The sequence below is a fragment of the Callithrix jacchus genome, chromosome 14 (assembly GCF_049354715.1).
Source record: "Callithrix jacchus isolate 240 chromosome 14, calJac240_pri, whole genome shotgun sequence".
NCBI classification, from domain to species: domain Eukaryota; kingdom Metazoa; phylum Chordata; class Mammalia; order Primates; family Cebidae; genus Callithrix; species Callithrix jacchus.
The window spans coordinates 27,443,169-27,461,044 of NC_133515.1; the positions used below are offsets into that span (position 1 = coordinate 27,443,169).

General features: G+C 47.3%; 1 protein-coding gene across 1 annotated transcript; it reads right to left on the reverse strand.

The window, feature by feature from the left end:
* Positions 1-1,191: 1,191 nt before the first annotated feature.
* On the reverse strand, positions 1,192-6,340 carry VAMP8 (vesicle associated membrane protein 8). The gene is made up of 3 exons (XM_008980406.4): positions 6,277-6,340; positions 4,071-4,229; positions 1,192-1,649 (listed from the first exon to the last, which is right to left on the reverse strand). Exons 1-3 carry the CDS (start codon positions 6,277-6,279, stop codon positions 1,509-1,511), a joined length of 303 nt encoding a protein of 100 aa, XP_008978654.1. The 5' UTR covers positions 6,280-6,340; the 3' UTR covers positions 1,192-1,508.
* Positions 6,341-17,876: the final 11,536 nt, after the last annotated feature.

Sequence of the window (17,876 nt, forward strand, 5' to 3'; positions counted from 1 at the left end):
TGGAAGGCCAAGGTGGTAGGATTACTTGAGCCTAGGAGTTTAAGACCAGCCTGGGCAACATAGTGAGACCATGTCTCTACAAAAATTTTAAAAATTAGCAAGCATGGTAGCACACACTTGTGGTCCCAGCTACAAGGGAGACTGAAGCAGGAAGATCTCTTAAGCCCAGTGACCCGTGATCATACCACTGTGCTCTAGCCTGGGCAACAGAATGGGATCCTATCTCCAAAAAAATAAAAATAAAAATACCACAAGGGTCTTTTCTGACCTTTCCTCCTCCCTCCCCAAATTACAGAGCATGATTCTTGCAGAGCCTGACTTGCTAATCTAGTCCCAAATCCTAAATCCCAACCCTTTCCCTTCCTCCCAACAACAGGTTGTTTCCAATTCTGGAAGCCTGTGGAGGAAACAGGAACAGATATGGCAAGAACCCTCCCTGCAAACCAAGGCAGACTGGGCACTGGAAAGAGTGACAGTGATGATGGAACCTGGTAGGGAGGAGGGGCGTCTGAGACAGAAAGGCTCATTGTGCACGGATGGGAAAGAGGACCATTGGCCCTGTCCTGTGACACTGACTGACTGACTGTGCCCAACCATGGGATGCTGAGGAGAGACGCTCACCCCCTCAGAACAGCTGAGACCCAGAGGCTTTGCTAAGTCCCAGAAGACAGGGACAGAGAAAAGACAGCTAGAACACGCAGAAGCACAAGGAAAGGAATAGCAGTCCAGTTCCTCCAGCCCTTGACTCTAGACTACAGGGTTGCTGAAGAGAGATGGCTGTGATAGAAGAGGCAGGAGGCCCTCAACCAGCTTGTAAATGCTCTGTCCAGGTAGGCTTCATGCCTTAGCTAACAACTCCAGAAGAACAGTACTAAAGGGTCATGGCAGGACCCAACGGGAACACTTAAAAATCTCATCTACCACCCCAAAATGCTATGAAGGTTTTGAATTTTCTTTATGCCAAGACTCCCAGAAAATTCTTGTTTTTGAGACCTGTGACAATAAATGGAACAGGGAGGAATAAAGAAAGACATGGGGGCTCCATCTTTCTTCTCCAAACATATACTCTTTGCCCCTCCAACAACTTGGACCTCAAATGGGAGAACCTCACCCAGAAGGTATCCTCGGGAAGAAAAGAAATAGAAAAGCCAAAGGCAAAATGGGAAGGGAAAAAGTGCCTCCTCACACACATAGGGATACTGAAAGGTCTTTATTGCCCACTGGCCACTGATAGTTTCCCAGCCACATGCTAGGCCCTCTAGGTCTCTCCAACCCACTCTAAGGACCTGTGAAATGCAGCCACAGTCCAGCTCTCTTTTTCCCTCTCCTTCCAGGGGACCAAGGTGCCCTCTGGGGCATACAACATGGCAGCAGGACCGTGGGAAGAGGGGCAGGAGGACTGAGCAGCATTCTCTGTAGAGGAGGACAGGAAAGGAGACCTCTCTTGGCACTCATTTATGGAGGGTTGTCCCTGAAGAGAAGGGCAGGTGGGAGAGGTTCCCTGTTACTTAGGAGAAAGCACCAGTGGCAAAGAGCACAATGAAGAGGATGATAATGAAAACAATCACGCAGATAAGGACAATCATCTTCACGTTCTTCCACCAGAACTTCCGAGCCACCTTCTGCGATGTCGTCTTGAAGTGCTCAGACTGTTGAGGATAAGGCAGAGTGAGTGACCCAGTGGCTCCTCCCACTGAAACAAGAGTGCAAGAATACAAATGCAGCCCACAGACCATACATCTTTTTTTTTTTTTTTTGAGATGGAGTCTCACTCTGTTGCCCAGGCTGGAGTACAGTGGCGAGATCTTGGCTCACTGCAGCCTCCACCACCCAGGCTCAAGTGATTCTCCTGCCTCACTCAGCCTCCTGAGTAGCTGGGATTACAGGCACCCACCACCACACCCAGCAAACTTTTGTATTTTTAATACAGATGAGGTTTCACCATGTTGGCTAGGCTGGTCTCGAACTCCTGACCTCAAGTAATCTGCCCACCTGGGCCTCCCAAAGTGCTAGAATTACAGGCATGAGCCACCACACTGGGCCTACAAGGCTAGACATCTGTCTGTTTGTTTATTTGAGACAGTTTCACTCTGCCTCCCAGGCTGGATTGCAGTGGTGCAATCTCAGCTCATTGCAACCTCTGCCTTCCAGGTTCAAGCAATTATCCTGCCTTAGCCTCCCAAGTAGCTGGAATTACAGGGGTGCACCACCATGCCCAACTAAGTTTTATATTTTTAGTAGAGATAGGGGTTCACCAAGTTGGCCAGGCTGGTCTTGAACTCCTGACCTCAGGCAATCCGCCTGCCTTGGCCTCCCAAAGTGCTGGAATTACAAGCATGAGCCACCATGCCCAGCTTTGTTTGTTTGTTTGTTTTTTGAGACAGGGTCTCACTCTATCACCCAGGCTGGAGTGCAGTAGCACAATCTCAGCTCACTGCAGCCTCCATCTCTAGGGCTCAAGCAATCCTGCCTCCTCAGCCTCCTGAGTGCTGGGACTACAGGCACATGCCACCATACCCTGCTCAAGCCATACATCATAATACTGACACTGTAAGCTGAGGTAACAAACTACTAAATAAAAGATGCTCTATCCACCTACCTTGACAAATATACCTTCCTAAAAATCTGGAAGGCCAGGTTGAAATTTAGAATTCTTAAAATCCTGGGAGGTCGCTACCTAGATACGACTAGGGGTTCCCTTTCTCTTCTTACCCCTGCACTGCCATGCACACTGAGGGGTCCTTGAAACCTGCTCACACCCAAAGGTACAACACTGGCAGCACAGTCTGCTCTTGGAAGGGCAGACTCTGGGACTGAGGAGTGCAGGCTCCAGGTGGGCACCTCTCCCAGCTCCAAGACTCCTTGCTGAGGCTGAAGGAGGGACCAGGACAGGACAGAGGGTTGGAAGTAAGGGAACTCCTCCTCTTCCACCCACTCTTTCCCATCCCCAGCAATTCGAGTTAGAGACACTGAATTTCCTAGAGCTTGGCCGGGCATAGTAGCTCAAGTCTGTAATCCCAGCACTTTGGGAGGCCAAGGCGGGCAGATCATCTGAGGTCAGGAGTTTGAGACCAGCCTTGCGAACATGGCGAAACCCCATCTCTACCAAAAATACAAAAAATTAGCCAGGTGTGGTGATGCACACCTGTAATCCCAGCTACTCAGGAGGCTGAGGCATGAGAATCGTTTGAACCTAGGAGGTGAAGGTTGCAGTCACCCAAGATTGTGCCTCTGAGCTCACTTCTATCCTCAGCAACAGAGTAAGACTCCGTCTCAAAAAAAAAAAGTCCCTAGGCTGTGCTCTCCAAATTAAGCTACGTTTAAGCTGCAGAAACAGGCACTGAGTCCCAGGGAGACAAGGGAGCAGTACTCAAGGGCCAGGAGTTCACACAGAACTCAGAAAGCCAGAGCAGGCCTCTCCCCGAACACAGAACCTGAGGCTCCAGGCTTTGCTCAACTTTGGAGTTACTTCCTCCCTGAAACAGCTGGCCTCAGCCCCTGGCTGGAGAGAGGAATGAGGTCTAGCAAGATGTGTGGGAGATATTATTCTAGCCTTCATCTAGCAGGGGACCCTGGGATCAAAGCATTTTACTGCTCTTTCCAGCTTGTTTTTAAAGCCAACTTACCAAGATGCCAGCAATTTCTCACCCTTTGCCTAATAGCTCCTAGAGAAGGCTAGAGGCCATAGGGGAGTTTCCTCAGAGCCAATATTTCTGCCCTGGGAAGGTCAGATGCAAATGATTGTCTTGGGCAGGCTTCAAAGGGAAATTCAGTTTCCCAGGAGAGAATCCTAAGAATGCAGGGGCTGACTGAGCTATTGGTCTCAGAACATGCCTCTATGGGCGAGCTGCCACCTCAAGCCCCAGTCATGGGATCCATTCCCTGGGATCCCTAACAATCTGTGGATCAGAGCAGATTCAGAAGTAGAGACTGCTCATATCAGCTCCCAAACCTGGTGAAAAGCAACAGAAATGGCTAACTTCTGGCCCTCGTGTTTATTTTGCCCCACCAAAAAGAAATTCCCTTCCTCCCTCTTTTCCTCCAACCCCCAGTGGGTTTCCCGTCCTCACTGTGGCTTCCAGATCCTCTGTCTTGTTGCGGAGATGCTCCAAGTTTTCCCCTCGGGCCAGGATCCGCTCCACATTCTGGGTCATGATATTCTTAACTCCCTCCACCTCACTCTGCAGGTTCCTTACGCGATCATTTCCTCCACCTTCACTGCCTTCCTCCTGCACAGCAACATGGGGTTAATTAGAACAAGTGCTGGGGGAACTGGAGAATTGGCCTCAGAGGTCTGGGGAGTGTAAGGCCTCAGGCAGACTTTAGCTTTTTGTAAAATGCTTGAAATGTTTACAAAGAGAATGTTTTCATGTATTGTGTAATAAAAAATAAATGCATTTGTAAGCCTCAGAAGGTGAGATGTGATGCTAAACAGACTGGATCAAACTCCTTTTTGGGCCCCTGACAAGGAAAAGCAGCACATCACTAAATCCCTCCCCACTGCTTCCTTGCTCCCTAAAGAGGGCCATAGAATACAGCAGAGCCGCATTGCATCTCACAGTGTTCCCCGCCAGGGCAGAGCCCACCACTATTTACAATGCCTGGAGCCACCCCCCCTTTCCTGATTTCTCTGGATCCTCATTGAAAGTGTCTGTGCTAGGTGTGGTGGCTTGGCCTGTAATCCCAGCACTTTGGGAGGATGGGGCGTGTGGATCATGAGGTCAGGAGTTTGAGACCAGCCTGGCCAACATGGTGAAACCCCATATCTACTAAAAATACAAGAAATAGGCCGGGCGTGGTGGCTCACACCTATAATCCCAGCACTTTGGGAGGCCAAGGCGTGTGGTTCACAAGGTCAAGAGATCGAGACCATCCTGGTCAACAAGATGAAACCCCGTCTCTACTAAAACTACAAAAATTAGCTGGGCATGGTGGTGCGTGCCTGTAGTCCCAGCTACTCGGAAGGCTGAGGCAGGAGAATTGCGTGAACCCAGAAGGCGGAGGTTGCGGTGAGCTGAGATCGTGCCATTGCATTCCAGTCTGGGTAACAACAGTGAAACTCTGTCTCAAAAAAAAAAAAAAAAAAAAAAAAAAATATATATATATATATATATATATATATACACATACACATACACACACACACACATATATATATATATACACACACGCATATATATAATAGCTGGGTATAGTAGCAGGTATCTGTAACCCCAGCTACTCGGAGGCTGAGACAGGAGAGTCGCTTGAACCAAAAAGGTGGAGGTTGCCGCGAGCCAAGATTATGCCATTATACTCCAGCCTCGGCAACAGAGCCAGACTCGAGCCAAAAAAAAAAAAGAAAGTGTCTGTGCTGGCCAGCAAAATATCCTCACCTAGCCCAACCTATCTGTCCCTCCAAGACAGCTGCTGGAGCCCTGCTCTGGCTACAATGCCATTGCTGTGACCCAGAGCAACAGGCAACCAAGTCCCCCAGAAGGCGCCAGGAACCGTTGAGCCACACACTTCTGCTTTCCCCACCACTGGGCACCACGTGCAGGTACCAAGGAACTGCCTGCTTATGCAGATGCTAAATAAAAACACCCATCTTGGCATTGGGGGAAATGGAGGACTAGTCCTCCCTGGCTGATGTCTCATCTGGGAAGCTTCATGACCAAGTGTTTGAACAAGGAGAGAAAAATACTATTAAGCTCCTCCCTCCTTGACCTCCAAAAACAAGCCAGTGGCACGGGTCAGAACTGGATTATCACAGAGAACCAATTTCTGGTTCTTTATAAACGCTTAGTTCTCTTCTTCACGTTAATGGAGAAAGGACACCCGAAGGACTCCGTGGACACACAAATCCCTTGTGTTTCTGTGTGGGAATAAAGTGAAAGGCCCGAGACAGCTCCTGCCACTGGGTTGGAATCTGAACTGGGAACTGCTGGGGCGCTGCCTTGTAGCGTCACAACACCCGCCTCGGGGCTCCCTGGAGGAGGAAGGCGTAACAACTATTTGCCTGGAATTCGGAGCCCCGTCGGCACCAGCACCGAAGCCCAGCTCGTGACGAGCACAGAGGTCAGGGGAGGGAGGGAGGGAAAAGGAGTAGGAACACCTCCCAGGACGGCTCAGAGCTATTTGCAGCCAAGTTGTCAAAGAGGAGAGGCCACAGGCAGCACTGGCCCAGCCCTCTAACTTTGCCACCAACTCTCCTCCCCCATCACAGTTAACCCCCGGTCCCGAGCCCCCTCTGGCCCCTCTTTAAAACAGCCCTTTCCTCGTTCCCGGTTCTCTCACCATATCTCAGAGCAGCTCAGGCCGGTCAGCAGGTGAATTCGCCTCGTCGGCTTCCTCCTAGGGTGGCCCTCGGCTCACTTCCTGCTTGCTCCAACTTTCAGCCTGCCCCCGCCCACCTCGCATCTCGAGTCGCTCCAGCCACACCTAACTCAGGTTTCCCCAGGTAGGCGGGCACTCTTCGCAGTCTCCCAGTGGCTTCCCAAACAAGAGCTTAAGCTTAAAGCAAAAGGGCTCTCAGATGCCAAAGGTCTTCTAACTTGTCAGGAATTAGAAAAGAAAGATCAAGCAGCCCTCCTAGGTTTTCTGAGGCTGGACCTCCTGATCTAGAAAGAGCAGCCATATCTTTTTTTTTTTTTTTAATAGAGACGAGGTCTCATTGTGTTGCCCAGGCTGGTCTCAAACTTCTGGGCTCAGGCGATCCTCCCACCTTAACCTCCAAAGTCCTAGGAGCCATGACGCCCCACTAGCGATTTCCTTTTTATATCTTGAATATCTGACTCCAGTTTCTAGACACCGAGATCAACCATGCCAGGCCTAGTTCACAGGGAAATAGAATGCAGTTATGAAAATTTCTTGCTGGACAGCTTTCGTTCTCAGGTCCTTGGGTGGCAGAAAGCACTAAAACCCCTGAAGTCTGGAATACTGTGATCCTGGGCTCTGATGTCAGAAAGCTCTGGGTTATTAGTTGCAGGCCCCTGAGTGAAACTTTTTACCTCTGCGGAGTTGGCAGGTGTTGATGCTTAGCTAAGATGGTGCTGGTAAGAAGCAAAAAGAGGTCTGGGTGCGGTGGCTCACGCCTGTAATCCCAGCACTTTGGGAGGCCGAGGCGGGCAGATCATGAGGTCAGGAGATTGAAGCCACCCTGGCCAACATGGTGAAACCCCGTATCTACTAAAAATGCAAAAATTAGCCAGGCATGGTGGCACAAGCCTGTAATCCCAGCTACTCGGGAGGCTGAAGCAGGAGAATCGCTTGAACCAAGGAGGTGGAGGTTGCAGTGAGTCGAGATAGTGCCATTGCACTCCAGCCTGTGCAACAAGAGCAAGACTCCGTCTCAAAAAAAAAGAAGCAAAAAGATAGCATGTGCAGTGCAATGCCTCTAGCACAGTGTCCGTAATGATGGCTCACCAACAATCCCCTTCTTCCCTTCCAGAGTTCAGCAAATCTGCATTTCCCTTCAGGGGACTCTGTGGAGGTCATTTATCCCAGTCAGTGATCAGAGGACTGGCCCAGTGGACCACAGCAGGGGGCCCAAGGCAAAGGATTTTTCCACTAACCTGGCTCTAGGCCAGAGAAAATCTGTTCTTCCTTGACAGTGTTTATCAAGACGGAAGAACAATAACAGGGACATTCAGAAGGGAACGAACATTCTTGACCCATTCCAGAAGAAATCAGTTCCAAGGAGGAAATGTCAGCTTCCCCAACAAATACTTTTTTTGTTTGTTTATTTTGTTTTGTTTTCTTGAGATGGTCTCCCTCTGTCACCCAGGCTAAAGTCCAGTGGCATGAACTCAGCTCACTGCAGCCTTGAACTCCCAGGCTTCAGCGATCCTCCTGTTTTAGACTCTCGAGTAACTGGAACTACAGGTGCAAACCACCATGTCTGGCTTTTTTTTTTTTTTAACTTTTTGTAGAGATAGGGGCTTTACCACCCTTAGAATGTTGCCAAGGCTGGTCTCAAACTCCTGTTCTCAAGTAATCCTCCCTCCTCAGCTTCCCAAAGTATTGAGAATATAGGTGTGAGCCACCACATCCAGACTCCAGACACAAATACTTTTTTTTTTTTTTTTTTTTTTTTGAGACATTTCTCCCTTGTCGTCCAGGCTGGAGTGCAATGGTGCTATCTAGGCTCACTGCAGCCTCCACCTCCCAGGTTCAAGCGATTCTCCTGCTTCAGCCTCCCCAGTAGCTGGGACTGCAGGAGCACACCACCATGCCCAGCTAATTTTTTGTATTTTTAATAGACACAGGGTCTCACCATGTTAGCCAAGGTGGTCTCGAACTCCTGACCTCAGGTGATCTGCCCACCTCAGACTCCCGAGTACTGAGATTACAGGTGTGAGCCACCATGCCCACCCAGACACAAATACCTTGTTAAAGGTTTTAAATAGATTTTGGACCCGTATAGCTTTTTTTTTTTTTTTTAGAGACAGGGTCCCACTCTGTCATGCAGGCTACAGTGCAGTGCAGTGTGTTCAAGCTCACTGCAGCCTTGAACTCTTGGGCTCAAGCAATCTTCCCACCTCACCCTCCCCAGTTAGCTTGGATTACAGGCACGGGCCACCATGCCCAGTTAATTTTTTTTTTTTTGGAGATAGTGTCTTGCTGTGTTGCCCAAACTGGTCTTAAACTCCTAAGTTCAAGCGATTCTCCTACCTCAGCTTCCCAAAGTGCTGGGGTTATAGGCATGACCCACCACACTCAGCAAATAATATTATATATAAGCCCGGGCAACATATCAAGACCCTGTCTCTATAATAAAATAAAAGCCAGGCGTGGTGGAGCATGTCCATAGTCCTAGCTGCTTGGAAAGCTAGCACAGGAGGATCACTTGAGCCCAGGGGTATGAGACTGCAGTGAGCTATGATAGTGCCACTGCACTCCAGCCTGGATGACAGAACAGGTGACCCTGTCTCTGATAATGATAATGATAATAATAATAATAATAATAATAATTTTGAGGCCAGGCGCAGTGGCTTATGTCTGTAATCCCAGCACTTTGGGAGGCCAAGGTGCGTAGAATGCCTGAGCTCAGGAGTTTGAGACCAGCCTGGGCCACTTGGTGAAACCCCATCTCTACTAAAATACAAAAAATTAGCTGGGCATGGTGGCGCATGCCTGTAATCCCAGCTACTCAGGAGGCTGAGGCAGGAGAATTGCCTGAACCCAGGAGGCGGAAGTTGAGGTGAGTCAAGATCGCGCCATTGCACTCCAGCCTGGGTAACAAGAGCGAAATTGTGTCTAAAAAAAAAAAAAAAAAAATTAGCCAGGCGTAGTGGCATATGCCTGTAGTCCCAGCTACTCGGGAAGCTGAGGCGGGAGAATTGCTAAAACCCAAGAGGCAGATGTTGCAGTGAACCAGGATTGCCCCACTACACTCTAGCATGGGCAACAGAGTGAGACTCCATCTCTTAAAATAATAATAATAATAATAGACCGGGTGCGGTGGCTCACGCCTGTAATCCTAGCACTTTGGGAGGCCAAGGTGGGTGGATCACCTGAGGTCAGGAGTTCAAGACCAGCCTGGCCATTATGGTGAAACCCCATCTTAAAAAGAAAAAAAAAGGAATAATAATACTAATTTTGGCCAGCCCTGGTGGCTCACACATGTAATCCTAGCACTCTGGGAAGCTGAGGCAGATGGATCACCTGAGGTCGGGAGTTTGAGACCAGCCTGACCAACATGGTAAAACCCTGTCTCTACTAAAAGATACAAAATTAGTTGGGCATGGTGGCGCATGCCTGTAATCCCAGCTACTCGGTAGACTGAGACAAGAGAATCGCTTGAATCTGGGAGGCAGAGGTTGCAGTGAACTGAGATGGCGCCATTACACTCAGCCTGGGCAACAAGTGTGAAACTCTGCCTCAAATAATAATAATAATAATAATAATTTATGTATTGATGATATGGTGAAATTATGTTTGGCTATATTGTTAAATAAAAAAATAGTAAAATTAATTTCACCTTTTTTTTTTTTTTTTGAGACAGGGTCTCACTGTCACCCAGGCTGGAGTGCAGTGGCATGATCATAGTTCCTTATAACCTCATATTCCTGGTTTCAAGCGATCCTCCTGCCTCTGCCTCCCAAAGTGTTAGGATCACAGGCATGAGTCACTGTGCCCAGCCCTGTTTCTCTTAAAAGTAAGAGAGCCACATATGTGGCTTATGGCTGGGCATGGTGGCTGATCCATACCTTAATATTTACATGACCTGGGACAAACTTGCATAACAACTCTAAGCCTCAGTTATTTCATCATCTGTGTGTAGCACTCAAAAAAACCAGTAGGTTGGGTGTGGTGGCTCACACCTGTAATCCCAGCACTTTGGGAGGCTGAGGTGAGAGGATTGCTTGAGCCTGGGATTTCTTTTTTTTTTTTTTCTTCTTGAGACAGAGTCTTGCTCTATCACCCAGGCTGGAGTGCAATGGCATGATCTAGGCTCACTGCAACCTCTGCCTTCCAGGTCCAAGCAATTCTGCTGCCTTAGCCTCCTAAGTAGCTGGGATGACAGGCGTCCGCCACCATACCCAGCCAAGTTTTGTAATTTTAGTAGAGACAAGGTTTCACCATATTGGCTGGGCTGGTCTCAAACTCCTGACCTCAGGTATTCCACCCACCTTGGCCTCCCAAAGTGCTGGGATTACAGGAATGAGCCACTGTGCCCAGCCAAGCCCGAGATTTCAAGACCAGACTGAGCAACATGGTGCTCAGTCTTTTTCTTTTTCCTTTTTTTTTTTTAGAAGTAGTTTTGCTCTTGTTGCCTAGACCGGAATGCAGTGGCACAATCTTGGCTCACAGCAACCTCTGCCTCCCAAATTCAAGTGATTCTCCTGCCTCAGCCTCCCAAATAACTAGGATTATGGGCACATGCCACCACACCCAGCTAGCTAATTTTTATATTTTTAGTAGAAACAGGGTTTCACCATGTTGGCCAGGCTGGTCTTAAACTCCTGACCTCAGGTGATCTGCCCACTTCGGGCTCCCAAAGTGCTGGGATTACAGGCATGAGTAACCATGCCTGACTGACCCTGTCTTTTTCAAGAAAAAAAAAATTTTTTTTTAAAGCCTTTTCTTTCTGTATTGAAAAACAAAACCCAGTAAATGTTGGTTTCATGATTACTTTTAGAATTATAGCTGCTAAGGAAATAGAAGGCAAGAGTAGGATGTGGAGGGGAGGTAAGAAATGGAGGAGGATCCCAGGATGTGAATCAGGGGTCCAGTAGTTGAGGTATAAGTGGGGTCTAGTATGACACTGCCAGCCTTGGACATATTTGGGTGTCCTTGAGGGAGCTCACTCTGGGCTTAGACCCAGCAACCTTCAACAGGGAGCATTCAAAATGCCCGAAGTTGGGCCTGTGACCTGTTCATCCTCATCCTCACCATGAAGAATCTCTGCAGGCTTTCCTTGGCTTGTGCAAACATTACAATATTATCCTTGTCAGAGAACCACTTTGACCGCACAAGGTGAGACATTCCGTAAGGCACTGAACTATGTTCTACGGTATTATCGGCAGGGTACAAGAAAAGAAATAAGTGTCATTGATTCCTTCTATCCATATATGTGTATTCAAATATATGTATGTATAGGCTGGGCACGTGGCTCATATCTGTAATCCCAGCACTTTGGAAGGTGGAGGCACTTTGGTCACCTGAGGTCAGGAGTTCAAGACCAGCCTGGTCAACATGGTGAAACCCCTGTAGTCTCAGCTACTAGGAAGGCTGAGGCAGGAGAATCGCTTGAACCCGGGAGGTGGAGGTAGCAGTCAGCTGCATACTATATATATATAGTGTGTATATATATGTACAGTGTGTGTATATATATACTGTGTGTGTATGTGTATATATATATATAGTATGCGTATGTGTGTGTATATATATAGATAAATAGATAGATAGTAGCTGGGACTACAGGCATGTGCCACCACGGCCAGCTAATTTTTTTGTATTTTTAGTAGAGATGAGTTTCACCATGTTGGTCAGGTTAATCTAGAGATCCTTTTATATTATTTATTATTTTTTTATTTTTTTTATTTTTATTTTTTTCTTATTTTTTTATTGCATTTTAGGTTTTGGGGTACATGTGCAGAGCATGCAATACAGTTGCATAGGTACACACATGGCAGTGTGTTCTGTTTGCTTTCACCCCTTCACCCACATTTGGCATTTCTCCCCAGGCTATCCCTCCCCACCACCCCTCCCACTGGCCCTCCCCTTTTCCCCCCAATAGACCCCAGTGTTTAGTACTCCCCTCTCTGTGTCCATGTGTTCTAATTTTTCATCACCCGCCTATGAGTGAGAATATGCGGTGTTTCATTTTCTGTTCTTGTGTCAGTTTGCTGAGAATGATGTTCTCCAGATTCATCCATGTCCCTACAAACGACACGAACTCATCATTTCTGATTGCTGCATAATATTCCATGGTGTATATATGCCACATTTTCCTAATCCAGTCTATCATCAATGGGCATTTGGGTTGATTCCAGGTCTTTGCTATTGTAAACAGTGCTGCAATCAACATTCGTGTGCATGTGTCCTTATAGTAGAATGATTTATAGTCCTTTGGATATATACCCAGTAATGGGATTGCTGGGTCAAATGGAATTTCTATTTCTAAGGCCTTCAGAAATCGCCACACTGTCTTCCACAATGGTTGGACTAATTTACACTCCCACCAACAGTGTAAAAGTGTTCCTTTTTCTCCACATCCTCTCCAGCAACTGTTGTCTCCAGATTTTTTAATGATCGCCATTCTAACTGGCGTGAGATGGTATCTCAATGTGGTTTTGATTTGCATCTCTCTGATGACCAGTGACGATGAGCATTTTTTCATATGATTGTTGGCCTCATATATGTCTTCTTTCGTAAAGTGTCTGTTCATATCCTTTGCCCACTTTTGAATGGGCTTGTTTGTTTTTTTCTTGTAAATCTGTTTGAGTTCTTTGTAAATTCTGGATATCAGCCCTTTGTCAGATGGGCAAACTGCAAAAATTTTTTCCCATTCTGTTGGTTGCTGATTCATTCTAGTGACTGTTTCTTTTGGCGTGCAGAAGCTGTGGAGTTTGATTAGGTCCCATTTGTCTATTTTGGCTTTTGTTGCCAATGCTTTTGGCGTTTTGCTCATGAAGTCCTTGCCTACTCCTATGTCCTGGATAGTTTTGTCTTGATTTCCTTCTAGGGTTTTTATCGTGCCAGGTCTTATGTTTAAGTCTTTAATCCATCTGGAGTTAATTTTAGTGTAAGGTGTCAGGAAGGGGTCCAGTTTCTGCTTTCTGCACATGGCTAGCCAGTTTTCCCAACACCATTTGTTAAATAGGGAATCCTTTCCCCATTGCTTGTTTTTGTCAGGTTTATCAAAGATTTTATAGTTGTAGATATGTTGTGTTTCCTCCGGTGCCTCTGTTTTGTTCCATTGGTCTATATCTCTGTTTTGGTACCAGTACCATGCTGTTTTGATTACTGTAGCCTTGTAGTATAGTTTGAAATCCAGTAGTGTGATGCTCCCCGCTGTGTTCTTTTTGCTTAGAATTGATTTGGCTATGCGGGCTCTCTTTAAGCCGCCAGCGCCCGCGCCCCGGCCGGGGCCGGGGAGGGGCTGACCGGGTTGGTTTTGATCTGATAAATGCACGCATCCCCCTCACGAAGGGGTCAGCGCCCATCTTTTTTTTTTTTTTTTTTTTTTTTTTGAGACAGAGTCTTACCCTGTTGTCCAGGCTGGAGTGCAGTGGCACAATCTTGGCTCACTGCAACCTCCATCTCCCAGTTCCAAGCAATTATCCTGCCTCAGCCTCCTGAATTGGGATTACAGGTGCCTGCCACCACGCCTGGTTAATTTTGTATTTTTAGTAGAGATGGGGTTTCACCAGGTTGGCCAGGTTGGTCTCGAAATCCTGACCTCAAGTGATCTACCCATCTTGGCCTCCCAAAGTGCTGCTGGGATTACAGGCATGAGCCACTGCCTGCAGCCTCAAATATTGAAAAAAAAAAATCACTTCACTGTATGTGTGTGTGTGTGTGTGTGTGTCTGTGTGTGTACACACATACATTCAGTGAAGTGACTTTGTAAGGAAAAACTGCCAAACAGCTAGGTGGTAAGAATTGTAGCCAAGAAGCAATGGATCCTCACCAAATGTTGGTTTATTCTTGGTCATGCCTCTCATATTCACCTCCTCCATTCCATACCAGCCCCTTTCTCCTAGATACTGCCAGCATATCTCTTCCCTGGACAATTCAGATCTCCTCTAAACTCACCTTTCTTTTCTCATCTACTACTCTGTGGCTGACTGCTACCTTCCCAAAACAGGTATTTAAGTATGCTCCATCCTGCCTCCAGGATAATGCACCAACTTCTTAGCAATTCCCTGTGTGAGCAAAAGACTAGGGTAGGCCAGGCCAGGTGGCTCACGCCTGTAATCCCAGCATTTTGGGAGGCCCAGGCAGACAGATCACAAGGTCAGGAGATTGAGGCCATCCTGGCTAACATGGTGAAACCCTGTCTCTACTAAAAATACAAAAAATTAGCTGGGTATGGTGACAGGCACCTGTAGTCCCAGCTACTCAGGAGGCTGAGGCAGGAGAATTGCTTGAACCTGGGAGGTGGAGGTTGCAGTGAGCCGAGATCAAGCCACTGCACTATAGCCTGGGGGACAGAGGGAGACTCTGACTCAAAACAAAAAAATAAACAAAAAAAACTAGGGTGACATCTCACCTCCTACTCTTCTACACTACTACCCCTGGCTGTGCAGTTTAGGGCAAGTCAAGTCCTTTGCAAAATGGGATTAAGAATAGGCTAGGTGCAGTGGTTCATGTTTGTAATCCCAGTACTTTGGGAGGCTGATTCGGGCAGATCACTTGAGACTGAGAGTTAGAGACCAGCCTGGCCACCACCACAAAACCTCATCTCTACTAAAAATGTAAAGATTAGCTAGGCGTGGTGGCGCATGCCTGTAATCCCAGCTACTTCAGGAGGCTGAGGCAGAAGGATTGCTTGAGCCTGAGAGGCAGAGGCTGCAGTGAGCCGAGATCATGCCCCACTGCACTCGAACCTGGGTCACTGAGCCAGAGCCACGCCCCATCTCAAGAAAAAAAAAAAAAGACTGGCACAGTGGCTTATGCCTGTAATCCCAGCACTTTGGGAGGTCAAGGCTGCTGGATCACCTGAGGTCAAGAGTTCAAGACCAGCCTGGTCAACATGGTGAAACCCTGTCTCTACTAAATACCAAAAATCAGTTGGGTGTGGTGGCACATTCCTATAATCCCAGCATTTGGGAGGCTGAGGCAGGAGAAGGCAGAGGTTGCTTGAACCGAGGAGGCAGAGGTTGAACCAAGGAGGCAGAGGTTGCAGTGAGTCAAGATTGCGCCATTGCACTCCAGCCTGGGCAACAAGAACAAAACCTTGTCTCAAAAAAAAGAAAGAAAGAAAGAAAGAGAAGAAAAAGGAGACTAATAGAGAAAACTGAATGAGAAAATAAGAGAAAGGGAATATTATCACCTGAAAGAGCAACCAAGCAAACTTTCAGGTACATAACCCTTGGCATATATCCCAGTCTTCTGATTTATGGCCCAGGGGGCCAGTTTACTCCTATATCTTAGAGGAAAGAAGCTGGAGAACAAGGAAAGTGTACATTCAGGAAGTACAGTCAGGATCAACTGATCCTGATTACTGAAGGATCATGAAGTTCTACCAATGCCAAGGTTCATTTTTGTCTCCAAACCTCTCTGTAGCCTGTTACACTGCTGGCCACCCCACCTGTCTCCTAATGCCCCCTTTTCCTTTCTGAATGTGCCCCTAGAACCCAAAGATTCTGCCCTTGGCCATCTTTCTTCCAACTTCTGAAGAGAACCACTCCGTTCAGAAGCAGTGGTTCTCAATGGGGTAATTTTGCCCTTTCGCAATGTCTGGAGACATTTTTTGGTTGTCACAGCTGGGAGTAGGGGTGCCATTAGTGTCTGGTGGGTCAAGGCCAAGGATGCTGCTAAAATATCCTACAATGCAAAGGACAACCTCCCACAAGAAAGAATCTGGACCAAAATGGCAATTGTGCTGAGGCTGAGAAAATCCTGGTCTCCCTATAGGGGAATGCAGTGCCTCTCCCACTTCAACAGCCATTTGTAGACAAAAATCTATTATCTCTAGCCTGGGCCTGTCCCTCAACTACCAATGCTGCCTCTCCAATGCCCTGGACAGTCCACAGACACCTCCAACCCCCAAACCAAACCCTTTATCTCCATGTTCCTCTTCCTGGGTGGGACTCTCATTCTATCCATTTCTCAAGCTAGGAACCACAAAGCATCCTCCACATGCAACAGGTTATCACCAAGTCTTGTTTCATACTCTTTTTTTTTTTTTTGAGACAGAGTCTCACTCCGTCACTAGGCTGGAGTATAGTGGCACAATCTCAGCTCACTGCAACCTCTGCCTCCTGGGTTCAAACTATTCTCCTGCCAGCCTCCTGAGTAGCTGGGATTATAGGCCCATGCCACCATGTCCAGTTAATTTTTGTATTTTTAGTAGAGACAGGGTTTCACCATGTTGGCCAGGCTGGTCTCAAACTCCTGACCTCATGATCTGCCCTCCTTGGCCTCCCAAAGTGCTGGGATTACAGGCGTGAGCCACTGCGTCCAGCCCTAAATTGACCTTTCTTTTCCCATCAACTCCTCTGTTGATTGCTATCTTCCAGAAACATATTGTATGCTCCACCCTGCCTCCAGGATAAAGCCCAAACTTCTTAGCATGGCATTCCAAGACTGTTCTCAACCTGCTTTGCTAAACTTCTCTCCCATCAGATTCACCTCCCAGTCTTCCAGTCAACCAAATTACATGTCCCTTTCCCAAACATCCTACATTATCCCCCTTCTATGTCTTCGCCTAAAGCCTTCACTCATGACTGCTTGTGACAATTCTATTCACATTTAAGACATAGCCTCAGCCGGGCGCGGTGGCTCAAGCCTGTAATCCCAGCACTTTGGGAGGCCAAGGTGGGTGGATCACGAGGTCAAGAGACCATCCTGGTCAACATGGTGAAACCCCTGTCTCTAATAAAAAGACAAAAATTGGCTGGGCATGGTGGCGTGTGCCTGTAATCCCAGCTACCTGGGAGGCTGAGGCAGGAGAATTGCCTGAACCCAGGAGGCGGAGGTTTCGGTGAGCCAAGATCGCGCCATTGCACTCCAGCCTGGGTAACAAGAGCGAAACTCCATCTCAAAAAAAAAGAATCTTTCACATACTTTATTATACACATTTGACCCACTCCAACACTCTAAGTTCTATAATAGGCAGGCAGGTACCGAGTCCTCACTTTGGTACCCCTTGTAGTATATGACATATGTCCTATACATGTAGGCAACTCAGTAAATGTTTCAGATATTGAACTAAGAAGTCTGAAAGAAGGTTTCTTTCTCTACGGCGCAGAGAAAGATGATTTTTTTTTTGGAAAAGATTCATGGAGAAATTTCCTTTTTTAAAGATGGGGTTTCACCATGATGGCCAAGCTAGTCCTGAACTCCTGACCTCAGGTGATCCACGCACCTCGGCCTCCCATAGTGCTAGGATTACGGGCATAAGCCACAGCGCCTGGACACATGGAGAAATTTCTTTCCTAAAGTTTGCCCTATTTTATGGATAAAGAATGCTAAATACCACAAATCTTTGTATATTGGTCCTGAAAGGAAAAACTGGAGGTACTGAGTTAGCAAGCTCATTTATTAGCTGTGTTTTTCTTATACAGAATACTCTCAGTTTACCCAAGCCTATTAAGAACTTTTGATTTCCGGCTGTGTGAGGTGGCTCATACCTGTAATTGCATCACTTTGGGAGGCTAAGGCAAGAAGATGCATGAGGCCAGGAGTTCCAGATGAGCCTGGTCAATATAATGAGCCCCATC